The following is a 21,765-nucleotide window of genomic DNA, read 5'->3' on the forward strand; positions in this document are numbered from 1 at the left end:
CGCCGACGCCGCCGCTGCCACCGCCGCTGCCACCGCTTCCCGGACTGACGCCCCCGATGCAGCCGCCATCCGACCTCGCGATCCCCGACGGCCGATTCTTCTGCACCCGCCTCGAGGTCACCAGTTCCTTCACCCCCGACAGCTCTCGCCGCGAGCCACCTACGTATCTACAAATCAATGTAAATGAAGTGTCGCTATTATTATCCGAAAAATAATGACTATTTAATCGTACAATGCAATAAAACTTTAGTTCGTTTATTTGTGCAACGTGCATTCAATGTACATTATCATTATAGAAGAAATATATAATTATTTAAGGTAATTTAAATAGTTTTAATATTAAAAGAAGTGTTTGCTTTTTTGTAATTATTTAAAATAATTTTCTTTTATGAACTCAGTATGAACTTTGCGTTGGTTTCTTCTACCGTATCATTATCATTATACTCGGAATACAGAATAATGGTTTAATCGTACTCGTACAATGTGCTAAAATTGTATTTGTATTTTTGTTTCTTGAGATTCTCACAGACAACTAACGATCATTACTAAAGCAAAAATATATTCAACGATCGTTTTAGATGGTCTTTTTTTATTACGCTATGAATCTCTCATTATTCTATTTTTGCACAAACTTTTTCTACGCCGACGTTATTTTTTCCAAGCAGAAAACATTGGTTAATCTGCATAAACTTCTGCATGTAAAATATATTTGTTCTATTTTTCTATCACTACTATTTCGTTGTTTAAACTGTAATGTAAAAAAAGAACACTAATAAAGAACTTGCATTGTCTGAGATGTATTACATTATCTTTTTTAATAGAAACTAAAAATTAAATAACTTGATTGAAGCAACAACTTTTGTTGATTTGGCATTTAGAAAAAAACGTGCGACGATACGATGGCACGAGAGAATATAATGGTTTTATTCAGCATTCGGATTTATGGTGCACGACACACGTAAATGTTTTTTTTTTTTTTTAATGTGGTGTCCGTATATTGGCGCGGAAGCGATACGTGTCCTCTGCACGTAAATCATAATAATAATTATTAATTCTACACCCAAGAGAAGGGTTCTATTGCTTTTGTGCAACATGCGAGAATTGTCTACGGATATTTTTCCCGCAATTGTCCTCGCAATTTGTATCGCGAGCTTTTGCGTAATAGAGATGCTGTGTTTTATTATGTGAAATATTATGAGTACTTTATTCATATAAATATGTGTATATATCCATAATTCAAATAATTCGACGATGTTTACGTACTAATTTCTTTCTTCATCCATTCCGTATTATTCTCACTACTAATTTACAAATAAACTGAATTTAAATATCAAGTAGAAACTCTATCTTTCTCAAGGAAGAATTAAAATTACCGATGTATGGAGGAAAAAAGAAATAATAAACATGTTCACGATGAAACTCTTGCGTTATTTTATAGCAAGTTCTATAAATTTATATTACACGTGCCATTTTAGGTTGAGATCGTTATTTTAACGGTTCTTACAACGACCAGTCGGGGGTTAATGCGCCTCGTAAAAAAATGTGCTTAACCTCGACACTAAGTCGGAGGACCAAACTGATTCATGAGCTCGACATTTTGAGAGGAAAAAAAAAGTTAAATTAAATTTCGGCGAAAGTATATAGAAATAAGAACTTGAGTGCGATCATAAGTCAGCATCAGGTCTCGTAATTACTGAAATCTGCTCAATTAGTATTTACTAAAAAAGAAGAATTTTTGTTCTCCTGTTTCCTTAATAATAATGAACGTTTCATGCAACTTATCAAATAAAATTCCAATCATTCAAATCTGAGCAATTAAATTCTAAATTTTTTCATTATTTTCATAATTATTACATTTCTAAAACAAGTTCAATTAAGCTACACATTATACAAGAATGTATTAATTTTTTTTAATAATAATTTTTTTGTTTTATTTTAAGCAAAATTTGATTTTAAGATTATTATTTTTATCTATTACTTTCAAATTTTAATGTGCTAAGCTGACATAGTAAACTGTAAGAAACGTATACTCATTTTCACCAAGTAGTTTAATTTTTATCTCGATTTAACTCTTCATCTTTTTTTAGTTCTAAAAATTAGAAAAAGATAATAAGTTGAGTTGAGATTAAAGTGAATCTACATTGGTAGAAATGGCATTATCATTTTCTGATTAATTTGTGGTTAAACTTAACCTGTTGATAATGTAAAAATTGTATTCTTCTTGCTATAGCTAAATCGATAGTTTTGTAGTGAGAGACTTTTAAAGCTACAAAACCATTCATCTGGTATTTAATTATTGCTAAAAAAAACATAACTTTTATATTAACAAGTTAAAAGAGATTGAGCTTGAACCATAAGTTAATTAGAAAATGAAAAACTGGGCCTCTTTCATTAATAGTGATCAGAATTTTTGTTGTTGCATTAGCTTTTGAATTGTATCATTTCCGTGATCAAAGAGCTCGCTGATCACTTGATTAAATATTTGCAGAAAACCTCCTAACTAGTGGCGGAACTGTCAAGTATGCGTGCATAACTTTGCTTTTACAAGAAACTTAGACTATAAACTGAAACTTCAAATGTCATTTCTTGAATTCGTTACTCGTGAAACTTCTTGATTACAAGAATAATTAGCATCAATAATTAAAAAGTTGCCAGAGACGGAGGACAAATCCGAGAAAGGAAAGCGAAAATCATCTGTGAACGCAAGAAACAAAGTTCTGACTTTCCTAGGATGTCATTGTAATCATAGTACTATACTGAAGTTTAATTTAATTTATCATTGAGGAGGAGAGGAAAACAATCATAAATTAATGAAAAAAAGGATAATTTTTTAGAAAATAAATTCCTTACAATTTATTTTTTAATTTTTAGTGCTTCAACTTTTAACGAATTAATTTTTTGCAAATCGAATTCTATGATTTATAAAATTTTAACAAATATTAAAAGATCTGCCTTTATAACAAAGCATGATCTTTTAACATCGCGACGAGCATGAATTTCATCGAGCCCTAACGTCACATCTAACACTTCGAGATATTATCTTATATACTATAACAGAATTTGGCAAAGAAAAAAAAATATCTTCCTCTGTGTACACAGAGAAGCTATCTTGTGAGAAACTCGTGCGATTTTAATCATCGCAAAGTTTGTAACTAAAATTTGGAGATGAATCTTTTAGAAAATAACTATCGCAAAAGTAAAATAGCTACAGCATATAATAAAAAAAACTTAGATAAATATCAGATTGTATTAATCGGATTGTAATAATATTATATCGGATTATGTTATTAAATTACTATTATAAAGATTCAGAAATAATGGATTGAAAATAATAATAATCAATAAATATTAAATAGTTTCCATTTTCTAAAAAAGTAGATATCTCAAGTTTTAAGGTTCAAGTCTCAAGTTTTATTTATTACGGAAACGACGTATATAGTGTGTCAAATTTGTACTATTTTTTGTCATAAACTACACCTAGAAATTATAACAAGGAATACAAAGACAAGAAAGTGATTTTAATATTGTTTTATTGAATTTCAATTAATAAAAAATTTTGATTAAACTTTCTTTATCATCACAAATAAACGCTGAAATACTTTTTGCTTGAGAAAACGCGATTGATATATTCATGCCATTTAAAAGCCCTTCCAATTTTTCCATCTTCCACACCCCGTCTTCATCCCTGTAGTCAACGTTTCAAGCCGGTAGAAAGCTTTGAACAAACAGGAACACGAGATTACCGTTCAGCTTGAGCCGCCGCGTTTCCTCCAACGAATTCCGAATATCTTTCTTGGTCTTCCACCCTTGCTATTTAGGACACTGTCACACCGAGGAAATCAAAAGAAACTACCCCGAGCGACGGTTTCATCGCAAACGAAGCCGAAATGAAAATTATCACCGGTAACTTTGCGTATATTTGACATCGACGTCGATGAGGACGACACTCCCCACCCTCGGCGGTTCAGCACGTACTCTCTTGCCTCCGTCGTTGGGAAAGCAACCCCGCCGCGAGACAACCCCTCGAACCGCCCTGGAAATAACACACCGACACCGTCAGATCGCGCCACCGCGCAGCGACGTCGAATCGATCGTCATGACGTCACGGCGTCCACGCAAGCGTCGCAACTGCTGCGAATAAATATTGTTCGTTTCGTCTCCGCCACGATTCGTCTACTAGATGAATGGACCTTGCGTTCTGAGAAGTGTCTAAAGAGTCTCTAATTATGTTCACATTTTTATGGCAATAAAATATACCTAAATGTTCGAAGAAAGAAAGAAGATCATATAATAATCTGTAATATTCTGGCATATAAAGGAAGGTGCGAAAAAAGGTCATTTTTAGTCTAGATGCAGAATCTAAATTAATCAATGAAACTGTTTTTTTTTTTCATTAACCATGAAAACTGTTCATGGGATCCTCTAAAAAATAGAAAAAATAACAATTATTTAACCACCAGATATGGGATATGGAGAAAATTCTAAAAATTGAAATTTATTATTGCGCGTGCTGAAATAGTCATATGCATGAGTTTTTAAAATTTTGATTGTACCTTTTAAAATAAAATCAGTTACACATTTATGTATTGAAAGATGAGTAGTAAGTATAAAGAATATGATTTTTTGATTCACATAGAATACAGGATATCTCGTTTAAGCCTCCATTTAAATACTCCCAGTAAATATGTATTTCAAAAGGCCTGAAAGATATGAAAAACGTTTCAAACAAAAGTTGTATGAAATAAAAGAGAATAAATAATAATATTAATTAAAAAACAAATTTTTTTTAAGTTGTACTAAGGTCATTACCATAAAAAAAATGAAATATATAATTTTTTAATGTAATATAATTTCTCTAATTATTTTGCAATAAAAGTATTAAAATAGAATTATCAAAAAATTAATAATTTACGAGACATTTTATATTTTATATCAAAATATATCAAAATGAAATATTAAAATATCTTAAAAATTATTGATTTAAAAAAAATTCTATTTAAATACTTTTCTATTTAAATAATTTAATATGCAAAATAATTGAAAGAATTACAATATATTAAAAAATTATATAGAATTCCATTAAAAAAAATGACAATAATACAATTTAATATGTAAAATTAATTATTTGAAAATTGATTGAGATTATTTAAAAATTAATTTTACTATTATTCATCCCTTTTCACAAACCATATATAACTTTTATTTGAAATAGCTTTTCATATCTTTCATATTTTTCAAAATATTTACATAGGATAAATGGGATAAACGTTTAAAAAATTGGACACACACACACACACACACACACACACACACACACACACACATTATGTGAACACCATAATAAATCATATTTCCCTAGATTTATTATTCACTTTCCAACACATAAATGTGCAACTGATTTTATTTTAAAGGATACAAAATTAAAAACTCACATGACTATTTCAACAATCAATATGCGGTATCATCATCTCATCACCAGAATGCACGAGGGTGAGGAAAAGGCATGTGTCACATCACAATCAGCTTCTACAGTGCGGAAAGGAGTCGCAGGACAATGCTGAGAGGCTGCTGTCAGGACGGACAAAAGCGCTTATCTTTTTGCATACGCTATATGTAACAGCCTGGTTTGCCATGTCTCGCTCCGCCCGTGCCGCGCATCCGAGAATATAGCGGGAACATACGCTAAATGCGAGCGTATGTTTCCGCTTCAAAGGACATAACCGAAAGTTATCAATGGTAACTGTGATATCAAAGCAAATATAATACACCACTGTGTATCAAAATAAAAGGAAAATACGTTATAAGTAAGCTAAAATTGAAGAAGAATAATTATTTTTATTATATGTATAAAAAAGGCGGAAACAAATAAAATTTTGATAAAAAAATAGATATGATTACAATAGAACAAAATATTAAAATTAATAATCATTATAAATTCATTATTTAAAAGACTCATTTGTATAATAGAGATTATTAAATTATTGTGTATTATTTATACAGTAGATAATTTAAAAAAAATATGTAAAATAATTTAAAAAGTGAAAAAGACAAAGGCGCAATCGTGAATTGATATTTTTAATGTCGAATAATATGGTGCATGTATATTATCAATTATAATAAATATTAATAAATAATTCTGATATTACTAAACAATATAGCAGAAATCATTGTCAGTAATTCTCAATACATTTTGTTATATGTATAATATACTATACGATTTATCACAAACGAAATATTCTGACGAAAGTACTGTTCTTTTTTAAAATTATTGTCTAAATATATATATGTATAAAATACAGCTCCTGTATTCAATCCTTTTATCTTTAAATATATATTTAGACAAGTTTTCTCGATAGCAAGAGAAAGCTTTCGCAAGATCGTACGATAATCGTCGGAATATGCCAAACGTCTTTGTTGCAGATTGTACGGAGCTTTCCTCGATGATGGTGATGAGGGTCGTGGAAGGATTTCAGGACTGAGTATATTGAATTTCTGAAAAGCGCGTCGAGTTTCAAGCGGATGATACGCGCCGCGGGCTCGATTATGCCGAAGCAAGTTAGGCGAAGGGATCCGCCATACCTTCAGGCGCGTTTCTACAGCGTATGATGGCAAACAACATCTTGTATTGTGCATGATACTACCTGAGTAAAATTCTTTCTTAATTATTAAATATGCATTTAATTAAATAACGAAATATATTTGAGTGTTCCTCTTCGCACGCGATTATAATGAGCTTTGAAATTTAAATATTATATATTATAATCAAAATAAGACATATTATTTTTTTTATAAGTACATATTATGTTAAAGAAATAAATATACCTATTCTCCAGAACGAAATTAATTTTTTATGTTTTTCAAATATTCAATATATCAAAAAGGATAAAAAATTTTTTAAACCAAAATTTCAAAGGCACTGTATAAAAGAATATCTGATTTTTCTGAAAATATTTTTCAAAATATCTATTTGTATATTCTCTTCATTATATATCTTTTTATCATTAATAATTTTCAGATTTCATTTTATGCAGGTTTCAATAAGTTCTTTACTTCACAAACTTTAATTTCAGCAATAGAATTTTGATGAAGCGGTGGATATTTATATGGAGAAAATTGTTTTCTCGGATTAATCGAATGATTGACCATGCTTTAATTCGATCGTGGTAAAAGTGGCCCATGAAGCGCTGAGTAAATGAAAGCGTCCTTTCCGGGATTAACCTCGTGAATTTTGTCTAATTAGTTACATCTCTCGTGGCAGTCATATCTTTCTCACAAGCAACGCTTGAGCTGCGAACAGCGCGAATAGATTACCAAAAGTACAATTTTTCATTATCAAATCAAACATAAATTTTAATTGGTTCAAAAAATATAATTATCTTAAGGGAAAAGGACATTTAGTGGTGGATTTGGTGATGACATAAATTCAGTATTAGATTCGAAATATTATAGTGCTGCAGTAGATGTGTAGAAATTAAAAAAAAAAAATAAAAAATACACGTGCATATGATCATTACAAAGAAAATATATTCTGCGCTGTAGAAGAATACCTATGCTTCGTCTCCGCATTTCTCTAATGAATTCGGCTTACTACTTGAAATCTTAATTTGAATGTACACAGTCCAGAGCTTTGCTAATAATAAAGCTCTCTCTCTCTCTCGGTCAAACTTGAGTATTTCGTTGCAAACACGAAGAGAACGGCACGGGCGTGGCGGAGAGCGTAATGAACGAGTCACGAATCCACTTTGTGTACCGGACAACATTTAAACGTTGTCTAAAATAGAAAGTGCCTCTATAAATGCACTTAGAACGTAGAAAGTTATAATCTTTAATCGAACGAGAATTATAAATAAAATAAAATTAACTAAGAAAGATTAAATAATTTTTCACATAATATGACAACAATTAATTTTATATAATTATTTAGTACTAAACATTTTTTATATTAATTCTATTATGAAAAAATTCTATTTATATTATGGCGCGAGATAATAATCGTAAATGCATTTTATTTATTTTAATAATAATTTTAACGAAGATTTATATACGTTGCATCGAAGACTGGCAGATGTAAGACTTCGCGAGGGTGACGGGCTTTTCACCGAAAAGCTCGCGAGAGGCTTAGACCCGAGCTTTCTTGATCAATACTCGACGCGCGCTCGGCGTAGACTACGCGGCGTTAATTTATCGTCGCTCTCTTGCGCGGGCAAACGTCGTATATTTTCGCACTTTCTTCATCCATATTTGATTCGATAAAAAATAATCCATACGATCAGCAATCCAGCAAACTTTCGCGACGCACACCTCGCACGTGCCATGAATTGCAAAGTTCAACTCTGGCAAAGCTTTTTAAATTTTTTTCTTGCAACAATTTGATTTGTTATCGATTTTCTGAAATCTCGACAGTAGTTTGATACAATATTGATAGAAATTTAAAAACAGCATTACTTTTAAACGTGTTACATTATAGCAGATTATGTTCTATTCTCTTGTTATTACTAATATTAATTTATTATTACAATAATTATTGTTATTATCATGCACATATATATATATACATATATAATGATAATAATAATAATTGTTATGATAATAAATTGATACTACCTGGTAGTAAAAAAATAATGCTTTGATTATAATATCATAATACTCTTGAGACTTGTACGGGTTATCTCTTTCATTTCTATCCATTCTTAGAATGGTTTTGGACACGGAGATAACCCGCGAAACGCATAATTTCTGTATCATTATATAGGGAAGACCGGGCTAAGCTGGCATTTGAATTTTGAGTGGTAAAAATATATCTTATAAGTTCCCAATTTATATTGTAGATGACATTTCGTGTTTTCTTTACTAACGAAGTTTGATTAGTTTAGGCGCCGCCGTTTTATTACGTTTAGGCAGTCAAACGTGTTTTCAAAAGTAATTTGATAGTCAAAAGTAATTTTTGAGATTTTATTTTTCGAATCACATTTTTTGTGTATATGGATAAAATAAAGCTGCAAACACTAAAACTTTTTATCGCCATCTTGTAGTCTTATAATTACTCTATAAAACGCTAATAATTATTTGACTAAAATCGTTTACTTTGTTATTGTTGAAAATTGCAATTGAAGAAAAAGGTACCCACCTAGACCCGGTCTTCCCTGCATATTAAAATATTATAAATTCATGAAATGATTTATCAAGAATAAAATTTTAATTAATTATTGATATTTTCCGATCATATATTCGAAAAAATAAAGAAAAATTAGAAGATTAGATTTTACCTGTCATGATCGTGATCAATCCTTCCATAAGAAGGATTGATCCTGCGAGCGTATAGGGATGCGCCGCCCTCAGACATGTATCCGTCGCATAGATCCGAAAGAGTTCTACTGCCAACACTCATGCCACCTCCACGCAGCACTTCACCGTCGCTCAGATAACCAGAAGCGACGTCTACGTCGGCGTAATCGTGGTGATTACCAACATGATGATGCGACGATGAATGCAAGACGGTGTACTGTCGTGCCGTAGTACGGCTCGGTAGAGTTTGTAAGCCCCGGGCCCCAGGCGTGTACCCGCGCAGGAGAGGTTGCATAGGTTTTACAGTCATCTCGGCTTCATCGTCTGCTAGAGCACCACCGCACGTCGAATTTTCCGACAGCACCTTCAAAAAGAAAAACGAAAATAAAAGACGTACTTAAATTATTTTTTTTTATTTTTTATTTTAATTTTCATATCTATCAAACTTTAAATTTAATTTTACTTCGATTTTGAATAGCCTGTGACATATCTTAAATTTATATCTTAAATTTGGTTTAGTTTATTTAGTCATTTTTATATTGGAGAAGATAATTAATATAGCGAAAAAGAAAAAAAAAACATTTTAAAAAGAGATTTTAGAATTATCTAGACTAAGAAAATAATTTAAAAAATCTAAGATTTAAAAAAGTAATCTAAAATTTAAGAAAATAATAATTATAAATCAAGAACCTATCAAGTTTCTTTCAAAGGATTTTTTAAAACTTTTCTTTGATGTATTTATGATTATTAAACGTATATTAACGAACAATTTTATAAATATTTGTATAGATATTATTATGATTATATCTTCCAGTTTTATTTGATAGCCATCATCTAAGAAAAATTCTAAAACTGACCTTTTCCATTTGTTCAAACGTAGTGTCGATCTTCCGGTTAGGAATCGTTTTAATTTCGCTACCGCTCTCACTGCTTGGCCTATAAATCACACTACTATCGCTCGAATTACTCTGCCCGGTGCTGTTAGAATTGCTATGCGAGCTGTCGGACATAAGATCCGAAATACTCGGCATCGGTGACACCATCGCTACTGTATTAGGATCGAGTTTGCGATGAAGAGTATCGCCGCTCTTCGGCTTTGTCGGCGTTGGCATTCCGCTGAGCGTGCTATTGTCTTTCGATGGTTTCGATGTGCCTTTCACAAGAGCAGTAGGTTTCGGGATGCTGGAACCCGGACTAAGCCCGGCCGGGTTCGGACCGTGAAGAGGACTATTCGAACTTGCTAACGGTTTACTGGACCCAAAGTTCAGATTGTTTTGCGTGGATATACTCGTTAGTCCGTCTTCAGTCTTTTCATCAGCTACTGAGTTAACACAATTAATTGTCATAGAATCTTGTTTATCGTTATTGGAAGTTTCGATAGATTCTATTTCTTCTTCACAAATAACCTTCTCCTGACTTGATACTCGAGTCTTCGATGAACCAAAACTTTCCATCTCCGATTGCTGTTCGCGATTAACTTCTAACACTTCTGGTTCTTTTTGTTTTGCCGTAAGATCCTTGCCATCTGATAGGTTTGCCTGATTCATGCTTAGAGTGCGATTAAAAGTATCGTTCTCATGAACAAGAGTCTCCCCCGTTTCGGATGGCTTAATAATACCGTTGGTATTTGCCAGAATAGCTTTCTGCATCATAAAATCTTTGTTCAGACCATTCGGCGGTGGTTTTACACTTTGTAAATAAATTTTTGGATCCGATATCTTGCCTGGAAGCTCCATTTTGGGTCGGGGTGAAAGTTTCGTTGCTGTAAGTTCGTTCTTCAAGTTCACGTTTTTGGTATCTTGAAGATTAATTTGTCTAGGTGGCGTTAGGACGGAAGGATTTGGTTTAGGAGGTTGCACTACCGGTTGCTTTACCAGTTCCTGAAGAGTCGATGTTTTCCTGTCACTTGATATTTTGGTGCTGATAGCTTTACTAGCAATTTTAACATCTTGATCTACAACCGGATTATTATAGAGTGTTGTTAGTTTCTCCGAGGAGCTTGGCGGACCTTTGCTCGTGCGCGCAATCTTACTTTGGGCCTTGCTTTGCTCCTTTCTGCTTGTTTTTGGACTGGCCTGCTTTGCTGGTTTAGCCGATTGCAGTTTTGATTTCAACGCTCGACTTTTTGGCGATTCCTGAGCTTGGGCTTTACTTTGATCACACAAGGAAGTTGAGCTGTCTGAATGTTCAGATCGAGCTGAAGAAAATCCGGAAGAACTGGAAGTGCGTTTTGAAACTCCCGATGAAGTCTTTCCTCGTTCTTGATTTTTATCTTTATTATTGAAAAGTTTAAACTTATCCAATACAGAATTCTTATTTGGCTGAGGTGCTGGGACAGTATTTCCAGAATACGGTAAGGCTTGTTGTTGGGTCCTCAAACCTCCATTTGGTCGACCTACTGTGGACGCTCGAGGGCTGCAAATTATAAAAATTCAAATTAGAAACAGAAAAAATATCTCAAAAGTTTTTTAATTATTTAAAAATATAAATGTAGATCGCAAATGTTTTTCTAACTAAAGTAAACATTTTAAATAATATTTAAAATTATATATAATACTTTCAACAATAAATTACATTGTGATTAGTAGATACTTAATCTTAATTTTCTTTATTACATTAATTTTTATTCTTTAATAATTAATTTTTAATTTCTCCAAATAGTAAAATTTAATGACAATTAATAACCGCATGATTACAATGTAAAAGTATTTATCTTTTTAATGTATTTTACCTCGGCGTAGTGGCTGTGGGTTGTCGATTCGGATTCTGACTTCTAGGTTGCGGAATAAATGAAAGACCACCCTGAGACGGTTGTTGTTGACTCGGGCTAGTGCTTCTAGAACTGCTCGCGCTACCCACGCCACCATTCCCGTGTTTTAGACCACCTAAAACAAAAAATTATAGGAAATTATTAATTAATATCATAATATTATTTTGTTATTTATATGTACTTTTTATTAAAAAAGAAAAAAGATATTCCATATATATATATGTATAGTATTTATATGGCCATATATATTTGTTATATAGTATTTGCCCTGCGTCGTTCAGAGTTGCTCGGAGTCGCGTCACTTGATATTTAACTAGATACAGAGATCTGAAAATAATTCTGTTATAGACCATCAAAATAATTATCTAGAATTAACCTAAGCATAATGATAATAATTAGTAACAAAAGTAACAAAAAGTTTTAACATTTTAGCAACCAATTTGAATATTCTATATAATTATTCTGATGGTTCAATAAAATTAGTTTCAAATTTGTATCTAGCTATAAATTTTTAGATATTTCAACAAAACTACTCCTTTCTTTTGTAATATTTGCAAAATACAATGCAAGTTCAGTGAAAAGAATATCTGAAATAGTTTTCTTAATTTTATAAATAATAAAATTTAAAGTAATTATTACTATAACATAATAATACTTTTATTAAAAAAATTCATCTGAATGACTTAATGATAGAAGTGGATTATATTCTAATGTAAAACAATCTGTTTTTATGCTTATTTCTCCTATTGAGCCTAATGAAGCAAAAGAGCAATGAATTATGGCTGTTTTTTTTTTTATAATTACAAAACATATTGTTATTTGAGTAGGTATAGCAATAAGACGATAATAATTGGCCGCGTCATTAAATGCGCACAGTCGCGCGACTGTTGCAGCAGCCCACTCACTGCATATGCGTTCGAATGGTGCAATGTACGATACAGCTCACCGTAGACAAAATAAACCATTCGTGTTTACCGAGAGCGAGAAGATTAATCCACTACCTCATACTGCTACCCGATTCGCTCCTCTCGGGTAATCGTAGACGTTGTTTCTGTCAAATAATCCGCGTCGGTATGCAATTTGTTGAGCGATATCTCGAAACGTAAATACCAGTTATTAATTATGGGGATTGTATATGAGCTAGTGAATTTAATAAAGGTTAGTGATTTCAAATCTGAATAATTAAATCTTAGACTGAAGAAACATTTAAAATAACATTTTAAAATAATATCTTAACAACGATAAATTGTGTAATTTTGTAAAATTATTATATAATCGGAATGATTAATTTTAATTATTCTAACTATATTATGAAAATTTTTTTTAATTTGCTTTTGTTTGATTTATTTTCTATATAAAAATTATTTTTGTTATAAATACATCTACAAAAATAGAAATACTACAAAAAGATTGAATTTTTCAATTCCTTGATGATTTATCGTTCGAGATTGCATGCGTTGACAACAGCATTCGCTTTTCTTGATTGACCCCCTCGACAGTGATTTGCAGTTACAAGTACCTAATTCGTCAACCATTTCAATTGTCCTTGCGTACGTGACACAAATGTGGTTGACACGGATAAAAGTGCTCGGCGAAGCAGAAATTTTTTGATATGATCAACACAACCTTTTATCGCGTTTTGATGCGACTATATCTATCTCGTTTAATTAATTTACACATTGCGAATTAATTTGCACATTGCGAATTAATTCTAATTGCAGCAGAAGAAAATTCTTCTTCAGTCTATTATATAATATGTATGTCAAATTTTTTTTTAAATTATTATATTTAACTATAAATTATTAAGTCTCGATAAAAATTAAATTAATTTGAAGATCCATTCCCATATTTAAAAAAAAAACAGTGTTTCGAAATAAAGCCGGACTGTCATTCACACGCAGGATTAAACAAAGACATCCGTTTGGTCCATGTCAGCGAGTAAAAATCAAATCTGTATTCAAAGCGGCTCTATCGAAAATCGCCAGTCATGGGGTGTCGTAATGAATTCGATTCCTTTTTTTATCTAGTACATAAAGGAGGAGGAAAAAAGATATAGTTTAGGGGAGTTAAAACGTGACTAGGCATTCACTCGTCTGTCACAAAAATGATTCATCACGCGAAGCGATCGATCTGTCGCGATATTTAGTGACAGCCGTGCACTGAAAATTTCCGAGGTAGAATCAAAGACGAATGTTCTTTTTGATTATACAATACTAATTTTTGTCTAATAGAAAAATTTATGTAAGAAGATTTGGAATTGGAAAATAATACTATGAATTTCTTTCTTATGAAAAGATAATAAATAGAAATATTTAAAAATAAATAATAAGAATAGAAATAATTATAATAGAAAGAGATTATAGGTATATTTGTTATATAAAGAATTCTTTACAAAAGAATTTTGATTGAAGAATTTTGAAGAATTTTCTTTCTGAAAATTTTAATTGATAGAACGTTTAATATGAGGAATTTTCATAAAGTTCTAATTAAAAAAAATATCCTACCGCCAAAGAGGACTCCTTGCGATATATTCAAGATTTCAAATAGACGAATCTTGGAATATGATTCTGATCTCTGGAATATCCTGAACAAAAATGGGAATTTTGTCTGTAGAGAATTTCTTACGAGAGGATCAATGATCGTGACTGCACTCATTCACTCACTTCACTGAGACTAACGTTTAGCGCTCACGCGCGTCCCCTCTGTTATTCTCTCATTGTTCCTTCCGTCCGAGATAAGACAATATCAGCCTACGCAAAGGGGCGACCGATTTCCATAATCGATAGGCTATTGAGCATCAGCCATTATCAATTGTTTGTCACTAATTGTGACAATACCGTAAGAACATAACGCACTCTAAAATTATCTCTAAAAATTATCTCTAATATAATTTTACGATATATACAACATTAAATGAAATCATAAAAAAATTGTGATAGAATTTAGATATTTTTGTAAACACTTTATAAGTATAAACACATAGATAATTCTTTAAAAGTTAAAGAACATTTTGAGAAATTACTTTTAAAATTTTATCTACTATATTTTTATATAAGGTTCAAAACACAATCACAGAAATAATGATATAATAACAGAATTCTAAAATTTTTATAACATAAAGCGAAACATTCTATAAAGCGAGTTACTGATAATTAATTATAACTATCATTCAAGTAGAACGCTTTAAAAATAATTTTCAACTTCCAGGGACAATACAATTCAGAATATAATATCATTGCTTGAAATTGCGCTGTTCAAAACTAACAATAAGTAATATAAGTCTGTTGCAGTTGGCGTCCTTTCGCAGTCACTCGCGCGCGTAAACTCGTACTTACATTTTATACGAGCTCATATACTTCCACTATAGCCTCCCCGGGACCTCCTAGCCCCTTTGTTTCAAGAGTGCTTCGGAGTATAAGAGAATCGCTACAGCGGTGCACCAGTGTGGCACATAGGGGCATCCGTTTCACGGCGTGTACTTACACACATATGCGTGCATTAGGAACGTGATTGACAGACCAAGATGATTACCTACAGCAGCGATAAGCCCTAAACTTATCATTATATATACTATATTATGTACACAATATATTTATGCGCGTGTGTATCGTACTAATATTGTATATCTTATTATTATATTTAATTTGTAAAATTGTCCTATATATTTATTCTTTCATGTAGTTCAATTTTCAACTAGAATATAAATTGTGTAAATTCGCCGCTTCGGTTTTGCTCTCAATTTTGCCAAAATTTTAGAATCGATTAGTTCGCCCCTTTTAGAAATCTCTTTTCGCCCTCAATATAATTTACGAAATGTGTCTCGGGCCTTATCTGGACCATAACTTGAGACGCGCGGAAGTGAAACGGAACGCGATATTGCGTGTCGAGAATTTATTTGTGAGTATACGTACAAACTGTTCTCGTAGATGTGAAGCTAAGAGAACGTTTATAGCGCATAAGCGCGATAAACGCGATCTACCCTTGAGCGACTCTCTCAGATTGTCGAATATTTATTTTTCTTTTTGATATCGAGTGCCACTTCGATCCCCTTTTCGTTTATCGTGGCCAGGGTTCTTCTTCTTGCAAACGCAAGAGATAAAGATAATGCAAATGCATGCGCTTCGTAACAGAATAATCGATGTGATAAGGCAAATGGATGATGTAAAAACCGTTTAGAGTAATTAAAATAAAAAATATATTGCTCGATCAATTTCAAATCCGTCTGTTACATTTAGAAATAATATAGAAACCAAAAATGCAGGAGTAAAAATAACAAGACTTAAAAAGATTGCATATAATATGTAGATATTTGAAAAGTTTTTTTCTCTTTCTCAACACGTAATTGCGCGATAAGAGCTCGTGCTTGTATACATTACATATAACTACGTAAAAATGCACATAAATAGATATCTAATAATTATCGATCGCTGATCATTATCATCATTCAATTCTTTCATCATTCTAATTTTTCTTATTCTCCTCTTTCTTCTTCTTCTTTTATTTTTATATTAAATTTTATATTAAATAAAATTTAATGAGATGTACAGAGTTAAAATTATCTTTAAAGACAAAGTGAGCCAAAGGAACCGAAAAGTGGGAGTGATTAGATATGCAGTTTGAGTTCAAGTTACATCTTGGCCTTGAAAAGGCTGATATCGAAGATTAGAAGAACCCTTAGAAGCTTCCTCGATGACTAAGCCTGAACTGTTTCAAGGAAAGTTCTAATATCGACTAGCTGTCAAATCAGCCCGACAACTAGCACGTGTTACATCGTATTCCGCCTTTTACTTGGGCTTCCAAGTTCCAGGCCAATTAGCAGTCGATGCATCGCATGGGGATTCCTTTATCTCGATTAGAAGATTAGACAGAGATTAGATTATGACGATTAGAGATTGAACGTAATGCATCCGTGAAACGAAAAACGACGGATTTGGATTTGGGGACTGCCAGAATCTTGAATCGGGATGAGATTAATTCGGAATGCAGCGTGTTCCGATTCTTGTCTTCTTCAATGTCTTTTAATTCTATTGGCAAATATATATCAAAGGACTCACAGAGTAATATACGCTGTGATAAAAAATAATTTGATATCATTAAATTGACCGAGACTTATATACTTGGACTTTTGTAATAAATAATAATTTGGGCTCGTAAAAAATATGACCTTTGGGACTTGTCGCACCCCATGATATTTCCGCCGTATTAATATAGTTCTGAATGAGGGAGAAAACGGCGAGACATACAGAAAGTGAACGAATTTTCCTTGCAAACAAGCCAAGGCAATAAAACGGATCTGACATTACGTGAGACAAGCTGTTACACGTGGTCGTTAATGAAGTTAGAGTACCTCATTCTTTTTACTACGTTTGCAAAGCTGAGTTTAAAGCTGAACATAGTGTCTATGGATTGAGGAAGAAAAGGGAATGAAAAGAGACTAAACCTCCTCGCACCCAATACAGAGATAATGTCAGGCTTCTAATTGACGGGAACGGCAATCGAGAGCTCGTTTCAATTTCGATCGTCTCTTGCGAGCTTTTTTTCTCTGTCTTCTCGCGCACGTGTGTCGAATTAGCACGGGTAGGCTTTGGCTCGTATTCCCTTTTCGTCTCTATATTCGCGGATCCCCACAAGCATCCCATGGGATCAACTGAATTCCAAATAGGCTGTGACTCACATAAACCGCACACAAACTATGCTTCGAAGACTCTTCTTTTGCCTGTCAATTTGTCTTTCTTGTCTTTCTACCCTTCATGATTCACTGTTTGGCGACTTTAATTTCAATATGAGTTGAAGGATGTAAAAAGGGACTTGAAAAGAGCGCTCTTTTGAAAAAAGATTATATTCTCCAGCAAGAGATCTTTACGTACTATAATTTATTAATTGTATTAATTTAATAAAATATTCGCAATGACAGAAGATATTAGATACTAAAAATTCATTAGTGATATTACTATCGCCAATGCTTCAGATACATAAATGTTTATAAATAGACAAATAAAAAAATTTCTAAAGACTTTCAGAAAGACTCTTAAAAATTTTCTTGTAATTTTTAAATTGTATAATACCTATATATTAAGATCTTTCAAAAAAATTATATTTAACAGTATCAATATTTATTTTTTTCTAATCTTTTCTCTGTACGAATTTTCGTAATAAAGAGGACGCAAAATATGTTGCATTGTAGCTTTCTGAATAAATGTTAATTATATCAATGTGATAGAAAGATATACAACTAATCTCATCGTACTTCAAGCAAAGCAAAAAAATTACGTCTCTCTCTCTCTCTCTCTCTCTCTCTCTCTCTCTCTCTCTCTCTCTCTCTATAACAAGAGTTAATGAAAAATAATGAAATTGCAAAGCGTGATGGACATCGATGCAGGATAAGGCACGCGAGCGTAACGGTACATCGGATGATGATGAGGCGCGATGATAAACGATGATGATCCCGAGGCCCGCAAGATATAATGTAGCACGTGTATTGAACCCTCTTGTTCGTTTCAACGATCTGATCCTATTTTATTCCTCCCCCTGGCGATCATGCCAGGTGCATCGAATACATTTCAAGAAGGTTTGCCATTAATCGCACGATAACGGAATCACTTGTCGCTTCACGCTGGATTTGATTGATTCAGTTTGAGGAAAGTGATAGAATTTAATAGAAATTATTTTATTAAAAAAAAGTCGATTATATCCATTGTCCTAGTTTATTTTATTAGATTATTTAACATATTTATTATTTTAATAACTAATGTTATATTAAAAAAAAAATATATATATATATATATATGTTATATATTTATATATTAGAAATATAGATTTTTTGTTTAGCTCGAGTGGAAATAAAATTTCATTTTATATAATATATCAGTTATATAATATTAATACATTATAGTTAATATACTTTATGTTAATTTATACAATCATTTAATTATCTACAATTATAAGTTTCTATACCGCGAAATTTTCTGCTTGGGGATTCTGCTTTTGGAGTTTATATTAGTTCCCTTATGAATTAAATGAACATGTGCGCCTCTCAGGGTCTCAACTCGAGGGTCTCGTTCGATAATGGCCGACGATCAGGAGGGGTAATCGCGACGACAATAGTATAGAGATGCGTGGGATGAAACAAGACGGAGTTAATGTCGGTAACAGCTGTCGGTACCCCCGGAACAAATAAACAAGACACTCTCTTGAGCAAAGGATGTTGCTCCATCTTTCGAATCGATGGCCTAGCGTGTCGCCCGTCGATCACTAGCAAAAAATTGTATGGGTCTTCTGTCTAGAGAGTAATAAGAAACAAGATTATAACAAGAAACACACGATATATACACGCCGATCTCGAATTTTTGTTATCAGAAGTACTTTTAAAATGATGATCAATATTTAACAGGGAAAATTGGAATGTCTATAGAAAACTGATAAAATAAAAAAAGTATGAGAAAAATTACACTGTCCAAAATCATTTTACAACACGAATGTGTGAATACATTCATTTCTCATAACATCAACAAAAATAATAATAATAATAATAACAATAAATAATAATATGCCATTTCAATTGCAAGCACATTTGTAAAACTATGATAACTTTGGATCTTCATTGTAGTAAGTGAAAGAAAGAGAATATCCGGTCTTTGTGATCGCGAGGAAGTCCGACAAACTACGCGGTGCATTGAAATAGCAAATGAATATCCCGCACAGCCTTTTTTTTTATGTTAAAAAAAAAAAAGAAGAAACGAAAAAAATCTCTCTCCTGAAAGAGAAAGAAGTTTTGTTTTATTTCAGGCTCGCTTTTTATCGTCGCGAACTTTCGACGAAGGACGTTTTGCGAAGCCGTCGAATAAAAGTTTGGAGAGATCGATGGGAGCGAGAGCAAAGATCGAGAGTCCCAAGGGAGAAAACAGATGGAAAAGGATTAGGAGTTGACGAAAGAGATCGATCGAGAGGAGTGCTCGAAAGCGAGCTTGGAAGCACTTTTACGCTAGCAATTTCACCTTTGATCAATCGCGACGAAGATGCTTCGAATGGCTGTACTTTGACGATCGCAGAGAAAGAAATCTCCAAAGAGTTTAGAGGTTCTTCGAATTCGATTGAAAGTCGATGATATTCGTTCGCTCGATTTGCGTTGTAATATATTACAAGATTGTGATTTTCAGACGTCAAAAGTTTAATAATAACGTATATAATATGATTTATAAGGAGTATTTCCTGTAATAATTAAAAAAAATATATAATTGAAGAGAATTTCTACATATTCAGTCAAAGTGAATCTTAGTAATACTTAAATGTTTCTGTGTGAATTTATTATACTATATTGTATATGGTATAATATGTAAATGTTACTATACAAGATATGTATATAAAAGAAGATATATTTTTAAATTCTTTAAAATTTGTTTTTAAAGAAACACAAAAAGGGATAGAATATAAAAATATTATAAAATTGAAGAGTATCGAAACAGATATTTCTAATATCGCTTCATGATATTTTGAAAATGTACACCGAACATGAATACAGTAATAAGGAGCGCATTTCTTCCTCACAAAGAGGTGCTCATCAGCAGAATGGCGCGCAATCGACGTCATTTTTTTCCCCGCGTGGAACGAACGAACACCCCGTCGCGTCAGTCGGCTGTCTCGTTTCGCAGCCGAGCTTCACAGCACAAATTGCAATCTTCCCCTTTTTCTAGATTCCCTTATTTGTCCTGCCTGCTTGCTTCTCTCCTCCTATCCTGCCTGCATGCCTGTCTGTCTGCCGATTGCAGGACCCTCGTTCTCTTTTCAAGACAATCTTCCTCCTGAACTCTCTGTCATGTTCACGTGTCGTGTTTTTTCAGAATGTTCATTTCGAGAGAACAGGTGCAACCTTGTCAATAAAAATAAAGAAATACTGTTGCGAATGCAACTTATCGTAGGGGGAGGAGGGGTACACTCTCGTTTTCAATTCAAGATTTCATTACACATTATATCAAAAGAAGATACTCGTCCGCAATAATTAATAGTAGAAAAGGAGTGTACACTCAAGCATATACTATATTTTAAAATCATGAAATGTGCAGATTCTTATTAAAAAGAATTTAAAAAGCAAATATTATATATGATAAAAAAACAAATAAAGGATACAAATAAAAAAATAATTATTTTTTTAAGATTAATAAAAACTTGAAGCAATGTAATTGGTCATGTTGATATGTAAAAATGTTATAGTAAAAACTAATTATAATTTTTTAATAAGAAATGTTGTTAAATTTATTCAAAACTCGAGCTCTTTTTAAAATCGACCGTCTTTGTTTTTAGGGACACATGAAAGTACAGGGACGCATTGCATGTCAAGAATATAATGAGTACATATGCATATGTGCAGGTACCTGCATTTAAAAAAACAACAGTCTGTATAAAAAAAAAAACAATCACTCGCTCGCTTTTATTGTTTGATTATTTATTGCAATTTACTTTAAAGTAATAAAATTCTGCTTTATCGATTCCATAAAATTGTTTAAATTTTGTTCATCAATAATATCTTCTCTAACAAGTACAATATCTAAATTCTTAATGCCAAAAATAAATAGATCTACTATTTAAATTAAAAAATATTTACAAGAAATCATTTTCTAAGAACTAATAGAATACAAAAATTATATAATAAATAACACGAAAATAACCAAAAATTAAAAATTAAAATTAAATCTTATAAAAATAGAAATTAAAAG

The 21,765-nt window shown here is 32.2% G+C and overlaps 1 protein-coding gene across 1 annotated transcript in view; it reads right to left on the minus strand.

Moving 5' to 3' along the window:
* Positions 1–21,765, minus strand: part of LOC108745704 (protein sickie) — a 113,342-nt gene that overhangs the window by 44,055 nt on the left and 47,522 nt on the right. Inside the window, exons 6-9 of the mRNA XM_018482012.1 lie at positions 12,017–12,170; positions 10,143–11,700; positions 9,267–9,649; positions 8–167 (exon numbers count right to left, since the gene is read on the minus strand). Of these exons, the coding sequence (XP_018337514.1) occupies positions 8–167; positions 9,267–9,649; positions 10,143–11,700; positions 12,017–12,170 (2,255 nt within the window). The remainder of the gene's footprint in view (positions 1–7; positions 168–9,266; positions 9,650–10,142; positions 11,701–12,016; positions 12,171–21,765) is intronic.

Source organism: Trachymyrmex septentrionalis, unplaced genomic scaffold (assembly GCF_001594115.1).
Source record: "Trachymyrmex septentrionalis isolate Tsep2-gDNA-1 unplaced genomic scaffold, Tsep1.0 scaffold148, whole genome shotgun sequence".
Lineage (NCBI taxonomy): Eukaryota > Metazoa > Arthropoda > Insecta > Hymenoptera > Formicidae > Trachymyrmex > Trachymyrmex septentrionalis.